General features: G+C 42.9%; 1 protein-coding gene across 5 annotated transcripts in view; it reads right to left on the bottom strand.

Annotated features, from left to right (window-relative positions):
• LOC309367884 (cohesin subunit SA-2-like) overlaps window positions 1-18087 on the bottom strand; it is a gene marked incomplete at its 3' end in the record, with an annotated part of 57289 nt that overhangs the window by 35316 nt on the left and 3886 nt on the right. For 3 of the 5 annotated variants that reach the window (XM_081907529.1, XM_081907527.1, XM_081907528.1), the window contains 12 exons: window positions 15344-15505; window positions 14148-14232; window positions 13009-13155; window positions 12826-12922; window positions 11723-11799; window positions 10888-10959; window positions 8995-9199; window positions 8101-8252; window positions 6141-6214; window positions 5648-5771; window positions 3747-3845; window positions 1769-1848 (listed from right to left, as the gene is read on the bottom strand). In XM_081907529.1, the coding sequence (XP_081763655.1) occupies window positions 1769-1848; window positions 3747-3845; window positions 5648-5771; window positions 6141-6214; window positions 8101-8252; window positions 8995-9199; window positions 10888-10959; window positions 11723-11799; window positions 12826-12922; window positions 13009-13155; window positions 14148-14232; window positions 15344-15505 (1374 nt within the window). The remainder of the gene's footprint in view (window positions 1-1768; window positions 1849-3746; window positions 3846-5647; window positions 5772-6140; window positions 6215-8100; window positions 8253-8994; window positions 9200-10887; window positions 10960-11722; window positions 11800-12825; window positions 12923-13008; window positions 13156-14147; window positions 14233-15343; window positions 15506-18087) is intronic. The other 2 variants (XM_081907530.1, XM_081907531.1) reach the window with 1 other exon arrangement.

The raw sequence follows: 18087 nt of genomic DNA, 5'->3' as shown, positions 1-18087 counted from the left end.
CTTGAACAATGGCTCCCCCAGAATTGAAAAAGGAAAATTGTAGCACAAAACCAGTGTGAACACTGAATAGGTAACCAAACCAGTTAGCATCTATTCACTGCTGTAATATATACACAAATGAAATAACCCCAGCAGTGCCAGACAAACTAAGGCTTAGATCTGACAAACTGCAAGGCATAATTTATTAGTGAAACAATTTGACAATATTCCACTATTACTTGCAGTGAACTAACCATATCCCAAAGAGGTCACCCACCGAAAGTGTGTATTTGAGCCCCTACTCCTTTTTTCACAAACTGGTAACCTTGTCTGAAACATCACAGAAAACTGCCTGGATGAATATACATTCGTACCTTGGAAGTCAAACAGAATTCGTTCCGGAAGTCCATTCGACTTCCAAAACCAAACCGTGGCTTCTAATTGGCTGCAGGAAGCTCCTGCAGCCAATTGGAAGCTGCACTGGACGTTCGGTTTCCCAAAATCGTTCCAAAACTGGAACACTCACTTCCAGCTTTTGATCATTCAGGAGCCGATTTGTTCAGGAGCCAAGGTGTTTGGGATCCAAGGTACAACTGTATCTGCACAATGTTGTGTTGATAGGGGTGAGCCGCCATCTCATTGCTTGCGGGTGTCATTTTAGAGCAGAGGTATCCAACTTAATTCCCTCCCTATGTTGTTTGATTCCAGCTCCCATCAGCCCAGCCAGCATTCCATCAGGGATGATGGGAACTGCAGTCAAAAAATTATCCAGAAGGAAACTCATTAGCTAGCCCTGTTTGGGAACACTGGCATAAGCAGTTGCCATACTCAAAAGAAGAAGAAATGCTCCTAACTAGCAATTGAAATAACCAGGTTTATAAGTCAAATAAATCCAAAAGTGAAATCACATTATTTGCATAAATATAAAAACAATCCATAATGCTACAGAATGTGCTAATCTATGCAATATGATGTGTCAGATTCATAATAAATCTGAGAAATTTGGCACTCACATTCATCTATGCACAGTTGCCGATGTGGCACAATATGAGGGATTTCTCTCTCTATTATTTGCACTCAGCCATCATCACGCTGTAGTTTGCACAACTGCAAAAAGGTGGCGCTGTGAACTACAGTGTGAAGAGAGGCAGTGGATGGACAGCCCAGGCTCCTTCATGCACACCCTATCACCACGGAGGGACAAGTCTGAACAGGCTGTGACAGCCCCCTAGCTCCTCCACCTGCCAGCCTCAGGGCCTCAGATCTTCCAGCCACCCAGCACCTCTGATGCCTGCTTTCCTCCTCACTGGTTGGCCTGGGCCTCTGCTGCTGCTACCAGCACTGACATGGGTTAGAGTCAGCCTGGGCACAGAGGGGAAGAGGAAGCTGCCCAGAAGCAACAGTCAGCCTCAGCATCTGTGAATAGGATGAAGAGCAACAGCAGCACAGGGACAAGAAAGTTGACCAGAAACAGCAGCTCTCCTCCCTTGGGATCCACTGTTGCTGCCGCCACCACCAATCAACATGAAGAGTGGCAGGAGCAGCAGTGCAGGAGGAAGCCACCCAGAAATGGCAGCTAGCCAGTCTTGGGATCTGGAGCAGCATGGGGTGGAAAGGGGAATGTCTAATCTCTAATGGGTTACTGTGGGGGAAACTGGGGAGACTAGGCAGAGTGGGAGGGGAGGGTTGGTGACCACAGTAGGCAAGTGTGCAGCCCCAAGTCTTAACTAATTATAGTTTGCATCTTGCACCCAAGTAGACTTTAGATTTGAATGAAAAAGTTATTTACTGTGACATGAGCATCAAGAGTTTCATGGCTTGAACTGCTACTTCATGGTCCCTGTCCAGAGTCATGGACACAAGTCGATCCTAATGGATGCAAACAAACATTAAGAAAGATGTAAAGATTCTGTTCTGGAGGTCTTTGCTGAAGAAGTTATACTTTTTCGACAGACTGCATGCTTTTGAGATTTACGCTGGTTTTTTCAGTTTGATTAAACTAGAGTAAAATCTGTAAGTTGAGATGGCCACAATGAAATGCATGCAGGGAGAGAGAAGAATAACTCCTTAGTGAGCCATATTTGAAAAGCAAATAAGCATTGTGTTTGTGACATAGGACTCATGGCCCAGAACTGTTCCACAATTTTTTTTAGTTCGGGTGGTGATTGCTCTGACTTGCAATGGATGGTTTGTAGCACCCCCTGCAGGCTTCAAGATCAGAATTCTTCAGTTTAAAGGTGTCACTGATATCTCAAGTTGGTACAGCGGACGCTCGGGTTGCAAATGTGATCCGTGCGGAAGGCACGTTCACAACCCACAGCGCCGTGTCTGCGCATGCACGGGTTACAATTTGGTGGTTCTGCATATGCGCGAGCGCCGAAACCCAGAAGTAACCCATTCCGGTACTTCCGGGTTCGACATGGTGCACAACCCAAAAACGCACAACCTGAAGCGTCAAAAGTACAAAAACACAGCTTTCCTTAATTGGGATCACTTTTTTTAAAAAGCACTTTTAGTCTTTTCTGATAATAGTTCAATAGACTACATCATTAGAAGTTTTATTTTCACATTCCAAAATGGGAACTCCAGCCTTATTAATTTCCCTTCTGTTTTGTTGCTAAGTGATCCATGCCACAGCAAACAAGACTGGAGTATGGCACAAAAATATATTAGAAACATTCCAATACTTGTCTATTAGTATATACATACAGAAAGGGTCCAAAATGTTCTACCTTTTTTTTTTTTACAGTAATTGGTTTCATGTGGTCATTGAAGACAAGCTTTATAAATGGGAATGGGTTGTCTATACTTTAATTAGGAGTTTAAAAAAAATAATCCCCCATCTATTACAAGAAAAAGGAGTGGCCTCCCTTTTGTAGACTATGATTCAAGACTATGATTCAAAGTCCCCACTGATTCAATCTTGGATCCTGGCATTCTTGACTGCGAAGTACCAAAATGTCCTGCGAACACTGACATATACTAGCAATGCATACAATGTTTCACGTCTCTGCACAGCAATTCAAACAAAGTTGATGAAAACAAAAAACAAGGCTCCAAATGGGTTGTGTTCATATGAACCTCTCTCTAAATAAGAATCTGCTTTTCAAAGCCTGCTTTCTGTCCAAAGAGGAACACTAAACCAAGTCCGATCTGCTCCGATCTGTCCTCTTTCAATGTGGCAACATGATCAGGGCACCATCCTTTAAGGCTTCTTGCCTGAGAGCCAAGGAATCTCCATTAGTGTTAAATGGATGTAGACTGGAGGTCAGGCGGTCATCGTAATTTTGTGTGATTAGGAACAGCTTTCCAGCAATAATGGCAAAACCACAGCATGCCTATCCCATGGAGCAAACATGTAAAAAGGAAGGCTTGCCTCTTCCAACTTCACAGATCGGGTATGTCTAAAGCTATGTCTTGGTTATGTCTATAAACTAAAGCTAGTTTAACTCACCTCCTTTTCCCAGAGAAGCCTGGGAACTGAATTCTTGTGAGGAGCCCTACCACCCTGGCCAAACTAAAACTCCCAGGATTGGGTCATGGGCAGAAGAGAAACCATGTCATTTAAAGTCGCGTATATACAATATACCCTTGTATATCAGCTATAAAACACTTCCCATTTAAAGTTATATGTAATTTACACCTTGTACACCATTGATAGGCCTAAAGTGATACAGGATTCAGGGTTCAGCTTTGAAAATGGTCAGCCCTCCAAGGCAAACCAACCAGAATATTCAATCTGGGACACACTTATTGTTCAAGCTCACCTTGAACCTGCAAGTGAAGAGATCCATTTTACAACCCAGCGCTTTCTGGCCAAATATTCCCTGCAGGCCCTGAAGGCACTTCAGTCGGACGTCAGGTTGCTGGAATACAGGATGAAATAGAAGACGAAGTTCACTGATAAGACTATGCAACTATTGACGTTATTCTAAGGACAAAAAACATTCAATTGGCACTTGGCGAACATTTTCCCCAAGCTATGACCTTTGTGAAGTCAACAGAGCACCATTCATGCACAAAACTGACAATTACAGAACTACAAAAATCTGCAGCGGGGTGGGTGGGAATAAGAGGGAAACAAACAGTCTGATGAGGGCTGATCACACTCAGTGGCCACACAACAGGGTATGCCTACTATGAAAGGAAAGGAAGGAATAGAAAACCAGAGCAGAAAGAGGAACGGGGACTGGGAGATGGTTGGTTGGCTAGCTGGTTCAAACCCTGAACAAGAGCACTCGATGCTGCAATATTTTGTTGCAGGTCCCACTTGTGCATATGAGTAGCAAACTCAGGTGCTCAGATGTGATGGCTTGCATATGCTCTTCGCAATAAGCACCCTCTGCTCACTCAGAGAGATATTTACAGTTCTTTATTTTACATATGTAGAAGCAGCACAGTACAATCATGCATCCGAATCCTCCAGTTCAGATTCGGGGAGTGGTCTTCTCCGGCTTCTCCTCCAACAGAAAAGGCGGGGAAGCTTCATGGGACGTCTCTTGCGCTTTAACCCTCTCCTTTCCTGTGCAGAAGGCACAGGAATAATCTCTCCGTCTGTTCCTGAACTTCCTGTGCGGTGCTGGGGCTCTGCTTCAGCATCGGAGAGCCTTCCCACCTCCTGGCTCTCTCCCTCTTCCCCTTCCGTCACTTCCTCTCTGTCTCCTTCTGACTGTTCCGGCTCTGACTCATCTCCTCCCTTCCCCCCTGACTCAAAGGCGTTCCTTGCCAGTCCCGTGACATCAGGTGGCTATGTAACCGAAACAGGATTGCGAAGAAATATCAGCGAGTGATTAGCACACTCTGGAAAACCTCAAGGAAGTAGAGGGGAACTCTTTAGGGGTTTTCCCTAAAGGGGCAAAAAAGAAATAAACCCCAACCTGTATCCTATATGCACTTTCCTGGAATCAATTGCCACTGAACTCAACAGAGCTCACTCCTGCCTCACTCAAGGCACATATGGTGTTGTGTTCAATTATTGCAACAAAGTGCTTTACTTTAAAAGCAAAATAAAAGAAGAATGCCTTTTCAACAAAGAGTTGTCATGCAAGAAATCTATAAAGCCATAGGTGTCCGTATATGTCAAAATTAAATTAAATTAGTAGCAAGGCAACAAAAGTAGATTTTGTGTTCCTTTATGGTCACCAAGAGGCCTATGCTTTTCCAAACCAAAAACCCCTGTTTTTTAGCATGGTTTTAACAGTTTTAGAATGCTTCCTTTTAAAAACTTCAGGTGTGTTCATTGCCCTGGACTCTTTTGGGAGGAACAGAGGGATATAAATTCAATAAATAAAAATACTCAAAAAATAAATAAACACTCAACCATTTATTATGCAGTACTCTGGGACATTACTGCCCTTGCTATATTTTAACCTACTTCTTATAAACCTCAGTTTCATGTAGACAGCTATCTGGATGGCATGTACCACTTTGTATGTTCAGATTAAGGTGGGTGCATTAATGCTTATTATATTTTTATTGTAGGCTGATGGGTTTCTTTTTTCTTTCCTCTCACTCTTCCCCTCTCATTCTTTTCTACACCCCCTTCTTTCTTTGTTATTTCAAATATCAATTAAAAAGAAATCACTTTTTCAACTTTTTGGGATTCTGCCTGTGAAAAACCGATTGCGTTAACTTTTTTCTCAACTGTCGAGAAAAAAATAATACTCACTTTATCATACAGCATCCATCCTATGTATTTCAAGTAACTATCCGTTAAGAACCGATCAGGATAAGTTGTCATCCAACAGGCAATTTCTTCAATGCAAATGGCCCGGATTTCTGGAATAATATCACTTTAAAATAAAATAAAAATGGAAGACTGTTCATTGTTCAATTGCAATACAGATATTTCTTAAGAAAAAAATGCAACAGAACAAAAGTATTCTTGAAACATTATTTTTAAAATTATATTACTTGCTATCACTTAAGCAATATCTGACAGCAGGCAGCAGAATATGTGAGCATTCTATCGAAAAGTACTGTGTTTGAGGCCATGCAAAGTGACATGAAACCCTGAGTCACATATGCAGGACCATTACTTGATGTTGCAGAATATGCATCTGTGACGGAGCCCCAAGTAGAATGAATCCCATCATCCAGTCTGTCCTTGAGATGACCGTATTATGACCAGAGACTCCTTCCAAGTACATAAAGGTTCTTACCGATAGCGTTGCAAAAAGGTCCCTTTGAAAATAGCATTCATCATGTTCTCTATGTCCAGGTGTTTCTGTTCATACTGAAATGAAAACAATTGAACAGTCTCTTCCTATAGGCAAGACCTTATCTCTATGCTTAATCTCATTTCATTGAAATTGCACAGATTAAATACCACCTCATTTTTTTCAAATTGAGATATAATGAAAGGTTGGAAGGGATAAGACTACAACAGAAGCTAGTTATATATTTTTTCCTTTCCTCAATAACTCAACTAGAATACCTGCTTCATCACTAATATTTATTTAACCTATTGGTTCACATCTTAATCTTCACCTGTAAATGAACAGCGGAACAACAGGGCTAATGTTATCCCATAATCAAATGTAATGCTTGCCTGTACAATTTTTTACACTTTCTATTAATCAAAACTGTGATGACTGTGGTAATCGGCTTGGTTCTATGTTCCAAGTATAGATAAAGACATAGCCTTGTGTGTGAAGGGGGGAGCAGGAACACTTGGTTTTTCCCTATCAAAAATGGCTGAAAACAAGGCCAAGGGTTTCAGGGTGATCTCGCTCTCCAAGATGCAGGAAAGACTGGAACAAGATAAGGATGGATGCTGGGGTTGGAGGAAGAAGATGTGTGTAAACACTGGCAACACAGCTGATCAGATGCAACTGCTGAACTTTGGATGGCACAGTTAAAAAAAAAACCCTTCAGGAAAACAGTCCAGACAGCCACAAACAAGACTGTTGGAACTAAGGACAGCTCTATGGGGAAATTCCCCCTTAAGGAGCAAAGGACCATGTCATCGCCTGGTGGGTGCAAGGAATTATATTAATTATTATTATTATTATCATTATTACTACTACTACTACTACTACTACTACTACTACTACACCACCCATCTGGCTGGGTTTCCCCTTTTTTATTAATAATGAAAAAGTGATAAAACATCAAACATTAAAAAGTTCCCTAAACAGGGCTGCCTTCAGATGCCTTCTAAAAGTCAGATAGTTGTTTATTTCCTTGACATCTGATGGGAGGGCGTTCCACAGGGCGGGCGCCACTACCGAGAAGGCCCTCTGCCTGGTTCCCTTTAGCCTCACTTCTCGCAATGAACGAACCTCCAGAAGGCCCTCGGCGCTGGACCTCAGTGTTTGGGCTGAACTGGGCTGGGTGGAGATGCTACTTTAGGGAATAGGAGGGCATGCCAAAAAGACAAACCAAGTCGTGGCTATGTCTAGGGGGTAGTGGCGATGGAACTCCAGAACAATATAACAAGCTAACTCCACCTCACAACAAACTGGAGATCAAACAGCATGTGCACACCTGAACTCTAGCCTTGGGAAGAGAACCAGATAAAACTAAAGGCTGGTCACTTTTAGATTAGGAAACCCACTGCTACCTAAGAGCTCTGTTTAAGTGTGGTAACAAGGATTGTTACTGGAAATAGAGAAAGCTTCGTTTAGAAACTTTATTTGAGGAAAAAAATCCTGTGGTCTTGGGTCTCTCCCCACCCCCCTGCCCCCACTGGAGTCACCCACTATCAGGTAAAGTGGTCTGATCACTCACTAAAGCAAAGGCTATTGGATAACTTTGTGATCCTCCACCCAAGTAATCCATGCCTTTCCACACCACAAATGCCATCTTGTTTCGGGATTGTCACGCTCCGAGTGAATACACATGACTGGCACATGACTTTTGAGTGTCTTTAGGGGGCCATGTGCCAGTATTCAACGCAACCTTCACATTCTAGCACCATATTGCAATATGATGAAACAAACAACACTATGCCAGTCAGTTATTCAGAATTTATTTCCTCTCCTTAGATTGGGAAAATAGGAAAACGTTTGGCATGAGCCGCTCACTGCCGACCACCTCAAATTGAAATCCAGTAACCAGCAATTACAAATAGGCATTTTTACAAACTGTCATCGATTTCCAAGGGGAAATTTCTCCTACCTCTTTTTTCTTCTTCTCTAGCTGGTCCAGTCTAGTATTGGTCCTTTTGCTTGGAGTCCTGCTTTTTTCTACCTCGTATAATCTTTCCAGGTTATGCTTGCTGACATCTATACTTACAATGAGGTTTACAAGTGCTGTTAGAAGCTTCATAGCTGGAAACAAAGAAAAATCCATAAATTTTATGTGTTTCAAAAAACTTTGATAAAGGTCAGTAGTCATTTTGCTTCATTGCTTAATCAGAACCATGGATGTGAGTTGTATAATTTGTATTGGTTATGGAATTATTTTCTTTTCTTGGAATTATTTTCTTATTAAGAGTAACGAGTTCTTGGTCCCTTTTTTTACTTAATATTTTGGCAGAGTTTTATTTTACAATACATAATCAGGAACTCCTAATGTGATTAAAATATGACCGGTGACTACTTTATATATTTTTTAATGTTTATCTTGATGTTTTGCAGTCACTACCAAGTAAACTATACTCTGAAACTTTCCACAATAGTGACCTGAACAGCTGAAATGAGAGATGTGGGGAAATTGGCAAGGTCTGCTTTTTTAACTGCTGCAGCGCTGTGATCCGAGAAGCTGCACCATATGAAAATCAGGCTGACAGGAATAGACCTGCTGACAACCTATCCCTGCCCAAACCCTACACCAGGCATGTCCAAAGTCCATTTTGGGGGCCTAATCCGGCCCACCAGTCAGTTTAATCCGGCCTCTGTGGCAGTTTATTTCCTGGTCGGCCCTTTGGTCAGTCCTCACGGCCCTTCACTCCTCAAATCTGGCCCTCTTAAAAGTTTGGACACCCCTGCCCTACACCTTAACCAGCTTTGCCAGTACAAGCTACCAAATGCCCTACTTCTGAAAAATCATGACAGGTCCAGTTGTGCATACCTGCTAATGTGCTGGTGTGCCGGAATGCTCTGACCATGGACTCTGCCAGGCCCGAAAGGAGAGAGATGATGGTGTCCATCAAATAGTTGTCATAGAGGATGCTGAACTGACACTGCTGCACCAATACAGAAGTGAAATCGCAAAAATTAGTCCTGAACTTCTTCCAGTAGGGCCCTGCCTTCACGAGCGGGTAGTCCTTATCATCCTACAAGAGGTGTAAAACAAGTGATTGTTAATTAAATTGGTATACCGCCTGATACCCACAGGTCTCAGGGTGGTTCACAGGATAAAATCACAATATAAAAACACAAAATACATAATCAAAATACAAAACCAGAAACCACCCAACAACCCCCATGACAAAAGCTTACCCTACTTATTTATCATAATTATTTATTTGAGTTATTGCCCACCCTTCACCATAAGGTCTCAGAACTTCCAAAGGCAGTGGAATGACCAAGAGGGCCCCCTCTGCTAATCAAATACACCAAATACATTCTGTAAGGTAGGAAGTAATCTTCCACGTTTTTTGGTGCCTACACCCAACGCTAATGTGAGCACCTTGATTTGGGACTTGGGAACAAACTGACATCCGCAGTGCAGCTGTTTCAAAACAGATGTTATGGGAATTGTAAACGGGACCACAGGGAGTAGTAATCTGGCTGCTGCATTTTGGACCAGTTGAAGTTCCTGAGTGATCTTCAAGAGTGGTTCCATATACAGTCTGGAAGTTCACAGAGCACAGAGTACATGTGTATGGGAAATGCATCCAGAAGACAAAAATGTACCGAAGGGTTAGTGATCTGACACGGCTACCCTTCCTGCCTCTGTTCCTTCCCCCCAGCTCACTGCACAGAATAATACAGTCGTACCTTGGAAGTCAAATGAAATCCATTCCGGAAGTCCGTTCGACTTCCAAAACGTTCGGAAACCAAAGTGCAGCTTCTAACTGACTGCAGGAAGTTCCTGCAGCCAATCGGAAGCCCCATCAGTCGTTAGGCTTCCAAAAATAGTTCGCAAACCGGAACAGTCACTTCCGGGTTTGCGGAGTTCAGGAGCCAAAATGTTCAAGAACTAAGCTGTTTGAAAACCAAGGTAGGACTGTAGTGTACAAGAGATCAGCACTGTACTAGAAAGATCCTCTGGTCACTACATTTTGTAAGAGTGTATTCCATAGTTTAATTGCTTCCAATTTTCAGCTTTACTAGGTAAGTTCTAGTGCTATGAGCAAGAGGAAAGCTTCTCCCCATCCACTTCTGATGCACATGGAATTTTGTACAAGTTACTTTCCATGCACAGAACTAATATGGCTGAAAGTCAGCCCAAGCGGCAGCTGCCCCATTAGATACAGCCCTCATCATCAGCTCAGAGAAGGACTATACTAGCTTCAGGCTTCAGCACTGGAACACTGCTTCCCACATCTCCCTCTTCCCTGCACTATGACGGCTGAGGGTGGCAGTCTGATCCAGGAATATAATCAAAGGAGCACTGCCTAGGTCTTAAGTTTCACAACAATCCTCACTGATTGTCTGTGTTTTGCCTCCTTGCATGAAGGTCATTCCGGACTATTTGGTTAAAGGGAAGAGAGCTGAAGGGTGCTATGCAACTCGGAGGAAAGAGGAAGCAGGAGACATTGCTAATAATTTTGCAAAACGGGTAATAAATGAATAACCAGAGCACTCCTGTTGGGAGTTTTACGCATCTCAAAACTGGCTTATGCTCACAGAAAGACCCTGGAATCAGTTTTGGGATAGGCAAAGCAGCGAAAAAAGCAGCCTTGCTGAAGCTTGATCTGGCCCGTGACTGGATAGGATACACCCTGGGAACCCCCGGTACCCTATCATAAGTTCCAATGGAAGAGAGGTGGAATATAAAAGAAATGCAAAGTGTTACCATATCCACTGGCCAAGTAACCGTCAAGATCCAGGGATAGGCCATGAACTTTTTATACTGCAATCCAGTTGCCTACAAGATATAGAGAGGCAAAACAGAATTGAAGCAACAGCATTGCTAAGCAAATCTAATTGACAGGAATAAACAAGCACAGTAAAACCCAAGCTTTTAAGGTTCACCATGACCTCATGTGCAAAGCTGTGTGCAATAGCTAAAGTCAGCTAAAGGGTAGGCTACTTGTGCACAGTGCAACACCAATAAAGCTAAGGATCTGGGTGAATGCACAAAGCTTTCATTCCTTTGAGAGTAACAGTGGGATCAGATGCTGTAATCCTTGTGCCAAGTTGATAACCACTGTAGCACACAGTTTGGCCAATCATGTATTTTCGCCTGAAAAGCAAAATATATGGATCTGCCTTCTGCACACACATATAGACCCTTTGTTTGTACTCTTGCAGAATGAGCAGTTAACTGGGAACCATTTTGTCAACTGGGAAGCTGGTTTAATATATGACAATGTTCCGAACTGGCAGAGTTTCCCAGCTTGGACAAAACATAAAATTGTGTTTAATTAGATATTTCCAAGTTTAGATATTGCATCATTTCTTTTAAGAAGCATTCTATCTATTGATGGGAAGTTATATAAAATTTAACAGTGTTTTTATGGTTTAAGGTTGTTGTTAAACCACTATGATATAGTTATACGATGCAGCGGTGAGTGTGTGTACGTATCTATATATCTATCTATATATTTACAAAATAAACAATTTAAGCTTTTGAATAAGCTTATCAACAATCAGCAGCTGAAAAATGTTCTCATACAAGCAGAACCCACCTCATCAAATGTCTCTGTCATTTTCTGCATCACATCACAATTCTGCGAACTTTGGAACATTTCTGCTGTAACCATTCCTACATAAGTAACCATAGAAATAAAAATTTAACTGAACAAAGTATGCCAGCATAGACACAAACTCTATTTTAAAACAAGGTCTCTGAATATACAGGACTCTAAAAGCCAGGAATTCCTTCCTGGCTTTTGGAAGGAAACACAAGGGCTCCAGAACCTTGCCAGAGTTCTCATGCCTCCTTTCCCAAAGTCCATCACAGGGAACCTGTGATCACAGCTTTCTGTGCATGAGGTTTGTGTGTATGTAAATAAATAGAGAGTGGGCGTCCTCTGCCCTTCATTTATGAATGTATTTTTCCCCACCCAGGAAAAGCTGTGATCAAATAAGCACAAGATGCGAAATACCTGTAATAATATTTCTAGCCAGTCAGGAAGTGGAGGAGAGGAAAGGGGGGGGGGTGCAAATGCAACACTTTTTTGGGTCTCAGAAGGGAATGTGAAGGCCTAGAAAAAAATCTAGAGGGAATGGGGAGAGGGGGTCTCAAATTGTTCCAAGTCTCCCCCCCCCCCCGGCTTTCACATCTCTAGTCCCAGGCTCATTCCAATCCATGCTTGCAGTAGCAGGCCATCAGTGTGGACCATAGTTACTTTCTGATGCATTAAGTTGCTGCCAGTAACCAACAAGGAGAGAGAAAAGGCAGCAGAGAGGTCACTGTGGTGTTGGCGCAGTGGCAAAGCCAATCCAACATTCCCACCGCTACGCCTGCACCGTGCCAGCCTCCCTGCCGCATTGCCCCTCTCCCTCTCTGTTACTGGTCAGGGGTCCTTTTACCTTTACCTATTTGTACTAGTGGTTATGCTCATCTATCTATTTTTTCCACTTCTTCTCCTCTGCATTTCTACTCTACCTTTCTGCTTCCACAGCTCTAAATTCAGAACCTGAGTAGTATGGAATAGCCTCATCTTAGCAAATGCATGCCAGATTCTGAATTAAGAGGATCCCCAAACAGGAATTAGCTACACACACACACACACACACACACACACACACATCGTTGCCCTCAGAAAGCATGGGAATAAAAAATTACCTCGACAACCTGAGCACTGGATGAAAAAGTTGATGAGATCCAGAAGTGCCACATCTCGATCGTTTTTGTAGGCTTCAATCCAGTCATCTACCACAGACTGAACCAGATTGCAAAAAGGCAACAGATTAAAAAACTAGAAACAGACAGTATCAAACTCCCACATAACCTTGGAAGCTGATGTACCTGCATAGCGCTTTTGCCCATGATGATCACCTCAAACAAGGTAACCGCTTCAACCACTTCTCCATTTTGTGGCTGGTTTGGCCGTCTATCATCTGAAGGGTGTCTTCTTCTGTTTTCACATTGTTCTCGGATTTTTCTTTTACCTCTCTACAGCAATAAAGCGTTAAGTGGCTGTATGAGTATCACGGGTCACAGTCAGAAACTTCACCTTACTTTAAATCGCTCAAAACACAATGCCCCTCTATCATTTCTGAAGCTAGAGGTCCCAGTTCAGACACAGGGACTCATGCTAACATCTTTACATGGTAGGAGCTAGGATTGTGGTGCTTAGCATGTGGACTCTCCTTCCTTGGAGGTTTTTAAGCAGAGGTCGGACGGCCATCTGTCACGGATACTTTAGCTGAGTTTCCTGCATTGCAGGGGGTTGGACTAGAATTCAGTGGTGGCCAAACTTGGCCCTCCAGCTGTTTTGGGACTACAGCTTCCATCATCCTTAACTAACAGGACCAGTGGTCAGGGATGATGGGAGCTGTAGTCCCAAAACAGCTGGAGGGCCAAGTTTGGCCACCACTGGACTAGATGAACCTTGGGGTCCCTTCCAACTCTACGATTCTATTATTCTATGGTGAACAGGCATGTGTCAAGTCAGCCATCCCTTGCAGAGTAAATTCACTTACATTTTATGCAACTTAATAGCAAATAATTTCAACTGCATATACTTCAATCAGAGGGAAAGTGCAGAATCATAAAAGTAGTGAGGAAACCATGTGGCATCTAGTCCAATTCCTAGCCCTTTCTTTCATTTTCTCTCCCTCTCCCTCTCCACAAATGTGTGAATGTTTGGAAATTCATTGGTGAATGATGATACTCAGTGGCACTCAGCATTCATTTATGTACACCTAAAAATTGTAAGGCGGGGAGAGATCTATTTATGGGCATGCACAAATATCATCTGAGAATGTTTGCGTTGGTATGGGACTACTGACATTCAACAGTTGTAGACAATATAAATCATCCATGAAGAATCAACTGTATACCCAATCTAACCCTAAGTTATGCGTACAATACAACGAGATCCAGGGAAGCACATTCCTTCTCCTGTCCACTTAGTGAAATTTTAGAACTTAACAGAAACTTACAAAAGTTTTAACATTGCCATTTCTCAAGCAGCTGCCGTTCTGCACTGTAGATTCAGAGACAACCTCCTCGTGGATCCCATTTTCTCTGAGTCATCAGAAAAAGAAAAAGAAAGATCGTTTGAAGAAAGAGAGCGATCTCTATTGAGTTGCGGGCTTTAAGTACTGTTATCCTAGAGTTCCCTCCACACATCCTTTATTTTGTGTATTCATGATTATTAATGCTCCTGACGGTATCAAGGTGGTTATATGTGATGCTTCTTTCAATACTGTTTGTGCCTGTAAAAGTTCTGGGGTGGACATACAGCTTTGTTTGAGATCAATGCACGTTCTGTAGTTTCCTGCTGAAATCCTGTAACTTTTCATACCATAAATATTTCAGGGGTATGTGTCCTATTTCTGTCACACTCTAGTGCAAGAGTGCCCACTCCAGATGGCAATAATAAGGTAACATGGGGAAAGCATCACAGAACAACCAATCAAGTTGAATGATGTGCACACAGTCTGGTACAAATCCACTGATAACAAACTACTGTTACACCAATGCCATGTTGCAGAATATACCCACTAAAAAAATCACCTATCTGGAGGGATGATAAAGCTGCAATCCTATACAATTATTTGGGAATAATTAAATTCTGATGAACTCGAGTTCATCAGAATTTAATTATTCCCAAATAATTGTATAGGATTGCAGCTTTGTCATCCCTCCAAATATACATATACATATATTCTATATATATAGGATTGCACTGTAAGGCTCTTTTGAGGACCAAGTTGCTACTTAGACTGACTCAAAACCCCTGAAAGGAAATGCTGAATATTAAGAGCTAATATTTTATCAGTTTTTAAGGGGGTTTTTTATGTTCTTCTTTTTAGAGGGCAAACAAATTAGTTGTCTCGTGTTGTTGCAACTAAAGACAACAAAGGGCCAAACTACATGTTACACAGAAGTCACAACTTCTTATGAATGAAAAGCAACTGCAGGAAACTGCAATCAGGAGCAAAGGGGATGCTAAACCCCTTCCCCTCCTGCTTTTTGTCCATTAAAAATTTCCACCAGTCACTTTTTTTTCCCCATGGAGAAAAAGATATATGTTCCCTTATCATTTTCCCCATGGGAGACAAAACAGCTTCAAGAGCGGGTGTGAAATTCAATGTAGCAGAAGTTCTGCTCGCACAACAGAACTTCAACTTACTCTTCTTCCCCTGCAATCTCCTGCTTGCGCTCCCCCAAAATCTGATCCGTAAGGTTCGGGGACTGTCCAGAACAGATTTTGGAGACACATACGGATGGAGAAGAAGCTAAACTGGAAGTCCCATTGCACGTGTTGATTTCTGTTGGATGGTGCCCAGCATTTCTTAAACAGACAAAAAGCAAAAGATATGAGGGTTAAGCAGTCACTCTACCACTTCCACTTTTTATTCATAATATAAACAAACAGGAAACTGTTTACATATTTCCTTTGTAACATCTAGTCTGTTGCATACTATGAAACCATGTCAATGATGCCACTTTGAAATTCACTATACCCTAAAGATTTTGGGGAGGGGGTGTTAGATAATCCCAATCACAGAAACTTTTTTGGTCTACCTTCTTAAAACAAAACAAAACCTATCCTTTTGTCAAGTGCATTAGACTTCTATAAAAAATTTCCCAACCTCTGCATGGACAAACACACAGGCTAGCTTACTTGTTTGGGCTTGTGCTGCCTATTAAGCCAAAGAAAGAAGTAGCAAATCCACACACTGCCTTCCTCACTCATTAGCATTAATAAATGCCAATGACTCACATGATTTTTACCCTAGCTTTCCTCACTTCTTCCAGGAGAGGCTGTTCCAATAGGGTGAATGGATCACTGCCCCACCGACCTCAGTCTGCCCTCAGCTAGCCCCCAACCTGTCTGCCTTCTTTCTTAAAATTGCCACCTTCCACCCTTAGTCTCTGTGACATCCTTATAGAACTCAACGGAGGTGAAGATGGGTGTAAAACTAGCATTAGTTCACCCTGCCTTGTTGATGAATTTTGGAAGATAGTTGGTAGTTCAGTTGGTAGTTCACCACACCTCAACCAGTGTGATGTATCAGACAAGCATGCAGTGCCCCAGGAGAGTCTTTAGAGATTATCTGCTCCCAGCAGAACAGCTTCCTTCAGAGTCCCCAGTCAAGTGGGAAACTACTCTCCCACACAGCTCAAAGTAACAAAGTGATTGTTGCCTCCAGGGACAAGACAAAGCTAAACACTACTATCTACTATATACTGCCCCTTCTGGTCTTTGAACAGATCCACAAACACTATCACCATGCTATCTAACACTGCTGTGTAAAAAAACAACAACCAGCCTCTTCCCCTGACTCTCAGAGATTCAGAGTCAGACCCTAGAACAAGGATGTAATGAGAAACATGCCCTACAAACTATTATGTCTGCCTCTACATTCCTGAACCAATGGGAGGGTGAATGATTCAGCAAGTCATACAATCAACCTTGCTGGTGTTGATAGGGTAACTCACTGCACCTGGCACTCTTATCTCGGAGCATCCAGCAAGCACAGGGGATGTGCTAACTCAAGACATGGGCCAAACACTCTGTAATTTAATCCATTGTTCACATTACACCAAGATGCCGGTCATTGGTTCTGGCTTTGCCTATCATTGGCCTCCTCGTCCAATGGGCACCAGCCACCACTACTTCTGTCCACATGCATCTTTACATGTTACGTATGTCTCAAAGCAAGAAGTGCTTACATACTTTGCAGCTATTCAACCAAAGCAAAATAGGAGAGGGTATCCGCTTTATATCATGGGGGGGGGACGGGGAGGGGAGAGTATTTACCGTATTTTTTGCTCTATAGGACGCACATTTTCCCCTCCAAAAATAAAGGGGAAATGTGTGTGCGTCCTATGGAGCGAATGCAGGCTCCTTGGCTTCAGCGAAAGCAACGCGAAGCCTCCAAAGCGCAGAGGGAGCGCTCCCTCCGCGTTCCGGAGGCTTCGCGTTGCTTTCGCTGAAGCCTGGAGAGCGAGAGGGGTCGGTGCGCACCGACCCCTCTCACTCTCCAGGCTTCAGTGATAACTGCCTGAAGCCTTTGGAGCACAGCGGGAACTCACGCTGCGCTCCGAAGGCTTTGGGTTCCTTTTGCTGAAGCTGGGAGAGCAAGACTCTCCTGGCTTCAGCAGAGAGAGAGAGCTGCGCAGCGCCCCTTCAGCGAAGCGGGAGGAGAAATGGAAGGGGCTCCGTTTCTCCTGCCGCTTCACTGAAGGGGTGCTGAGCAGAGAGGGGGAGGAAAAAAAATTCTTGTTCTCCCCCTCTAAAACAAGGTGCGTCCTATGGTCGGGTGCGTCCTATAGAGCGAAAAATGCGGTAACTCTCCATCCATAAATCAGTCTCTAGCTTCCTTTAACCTCTGCTTCACAAACTGAACGTACAAACACAAGTAGAAGCAGGGGTCAGCAACCCATAGGCCATATCTGGCTTTGCAAAGTAGGTGTAGCCCTTAAGCCTTCTGCTGCCTTCATCCAAGTTAAAAAACAAACAAAATGCCATACCAGGCTAAAAGTTAGGGTAAAATAGTCCCACACCAAAGCCAGCTGGCTCAGCTTCCACTGAACTTTGACCCAAATGCAGGGCACTCAGAAAAAGTTGGAGAGCAACACTGCATGAGCCAGCCATGCCAAGAGTTTGTGGCTAACTCTTGCTTGGGAACACAAACCATGGTCTGAACTTACAAATCTGTAGGAAAACTGTGGTTTAGAGGCCACTTGATTGCTACCATTTTGCATTTGGCCAGCACTGCACTTTTTAAGGAGGTACCAGCACAAACTACTTTCCACTTCACTCAATTTCCGAGTCAGTTTTGATGGTTTGTCAATTCAGACATTATATTCAACAACTTTGGGGTTTGTCCTGGCAACCCTAAATTGTACTAACTCAGCCTTCTCCAA

The sequence above is a fragment of the Podarcis melisellensis genome, assembly GCF_964234715.1.
Source record: "Podarcis melisellensis genome assembly, chromosome: 4".
NCBI classification, from domain to species: Eukaryota; Metazoa; Chordata; class Lepidosauria; order Squamata; family Lacertidae; genus Podarcis; species Podarcis melisellensis.
The sequence above is the reverse complement of the archived record's forward strand: the minus strand, read 5'-3'. Positions and strand labels throughout refer to the sequence as shown.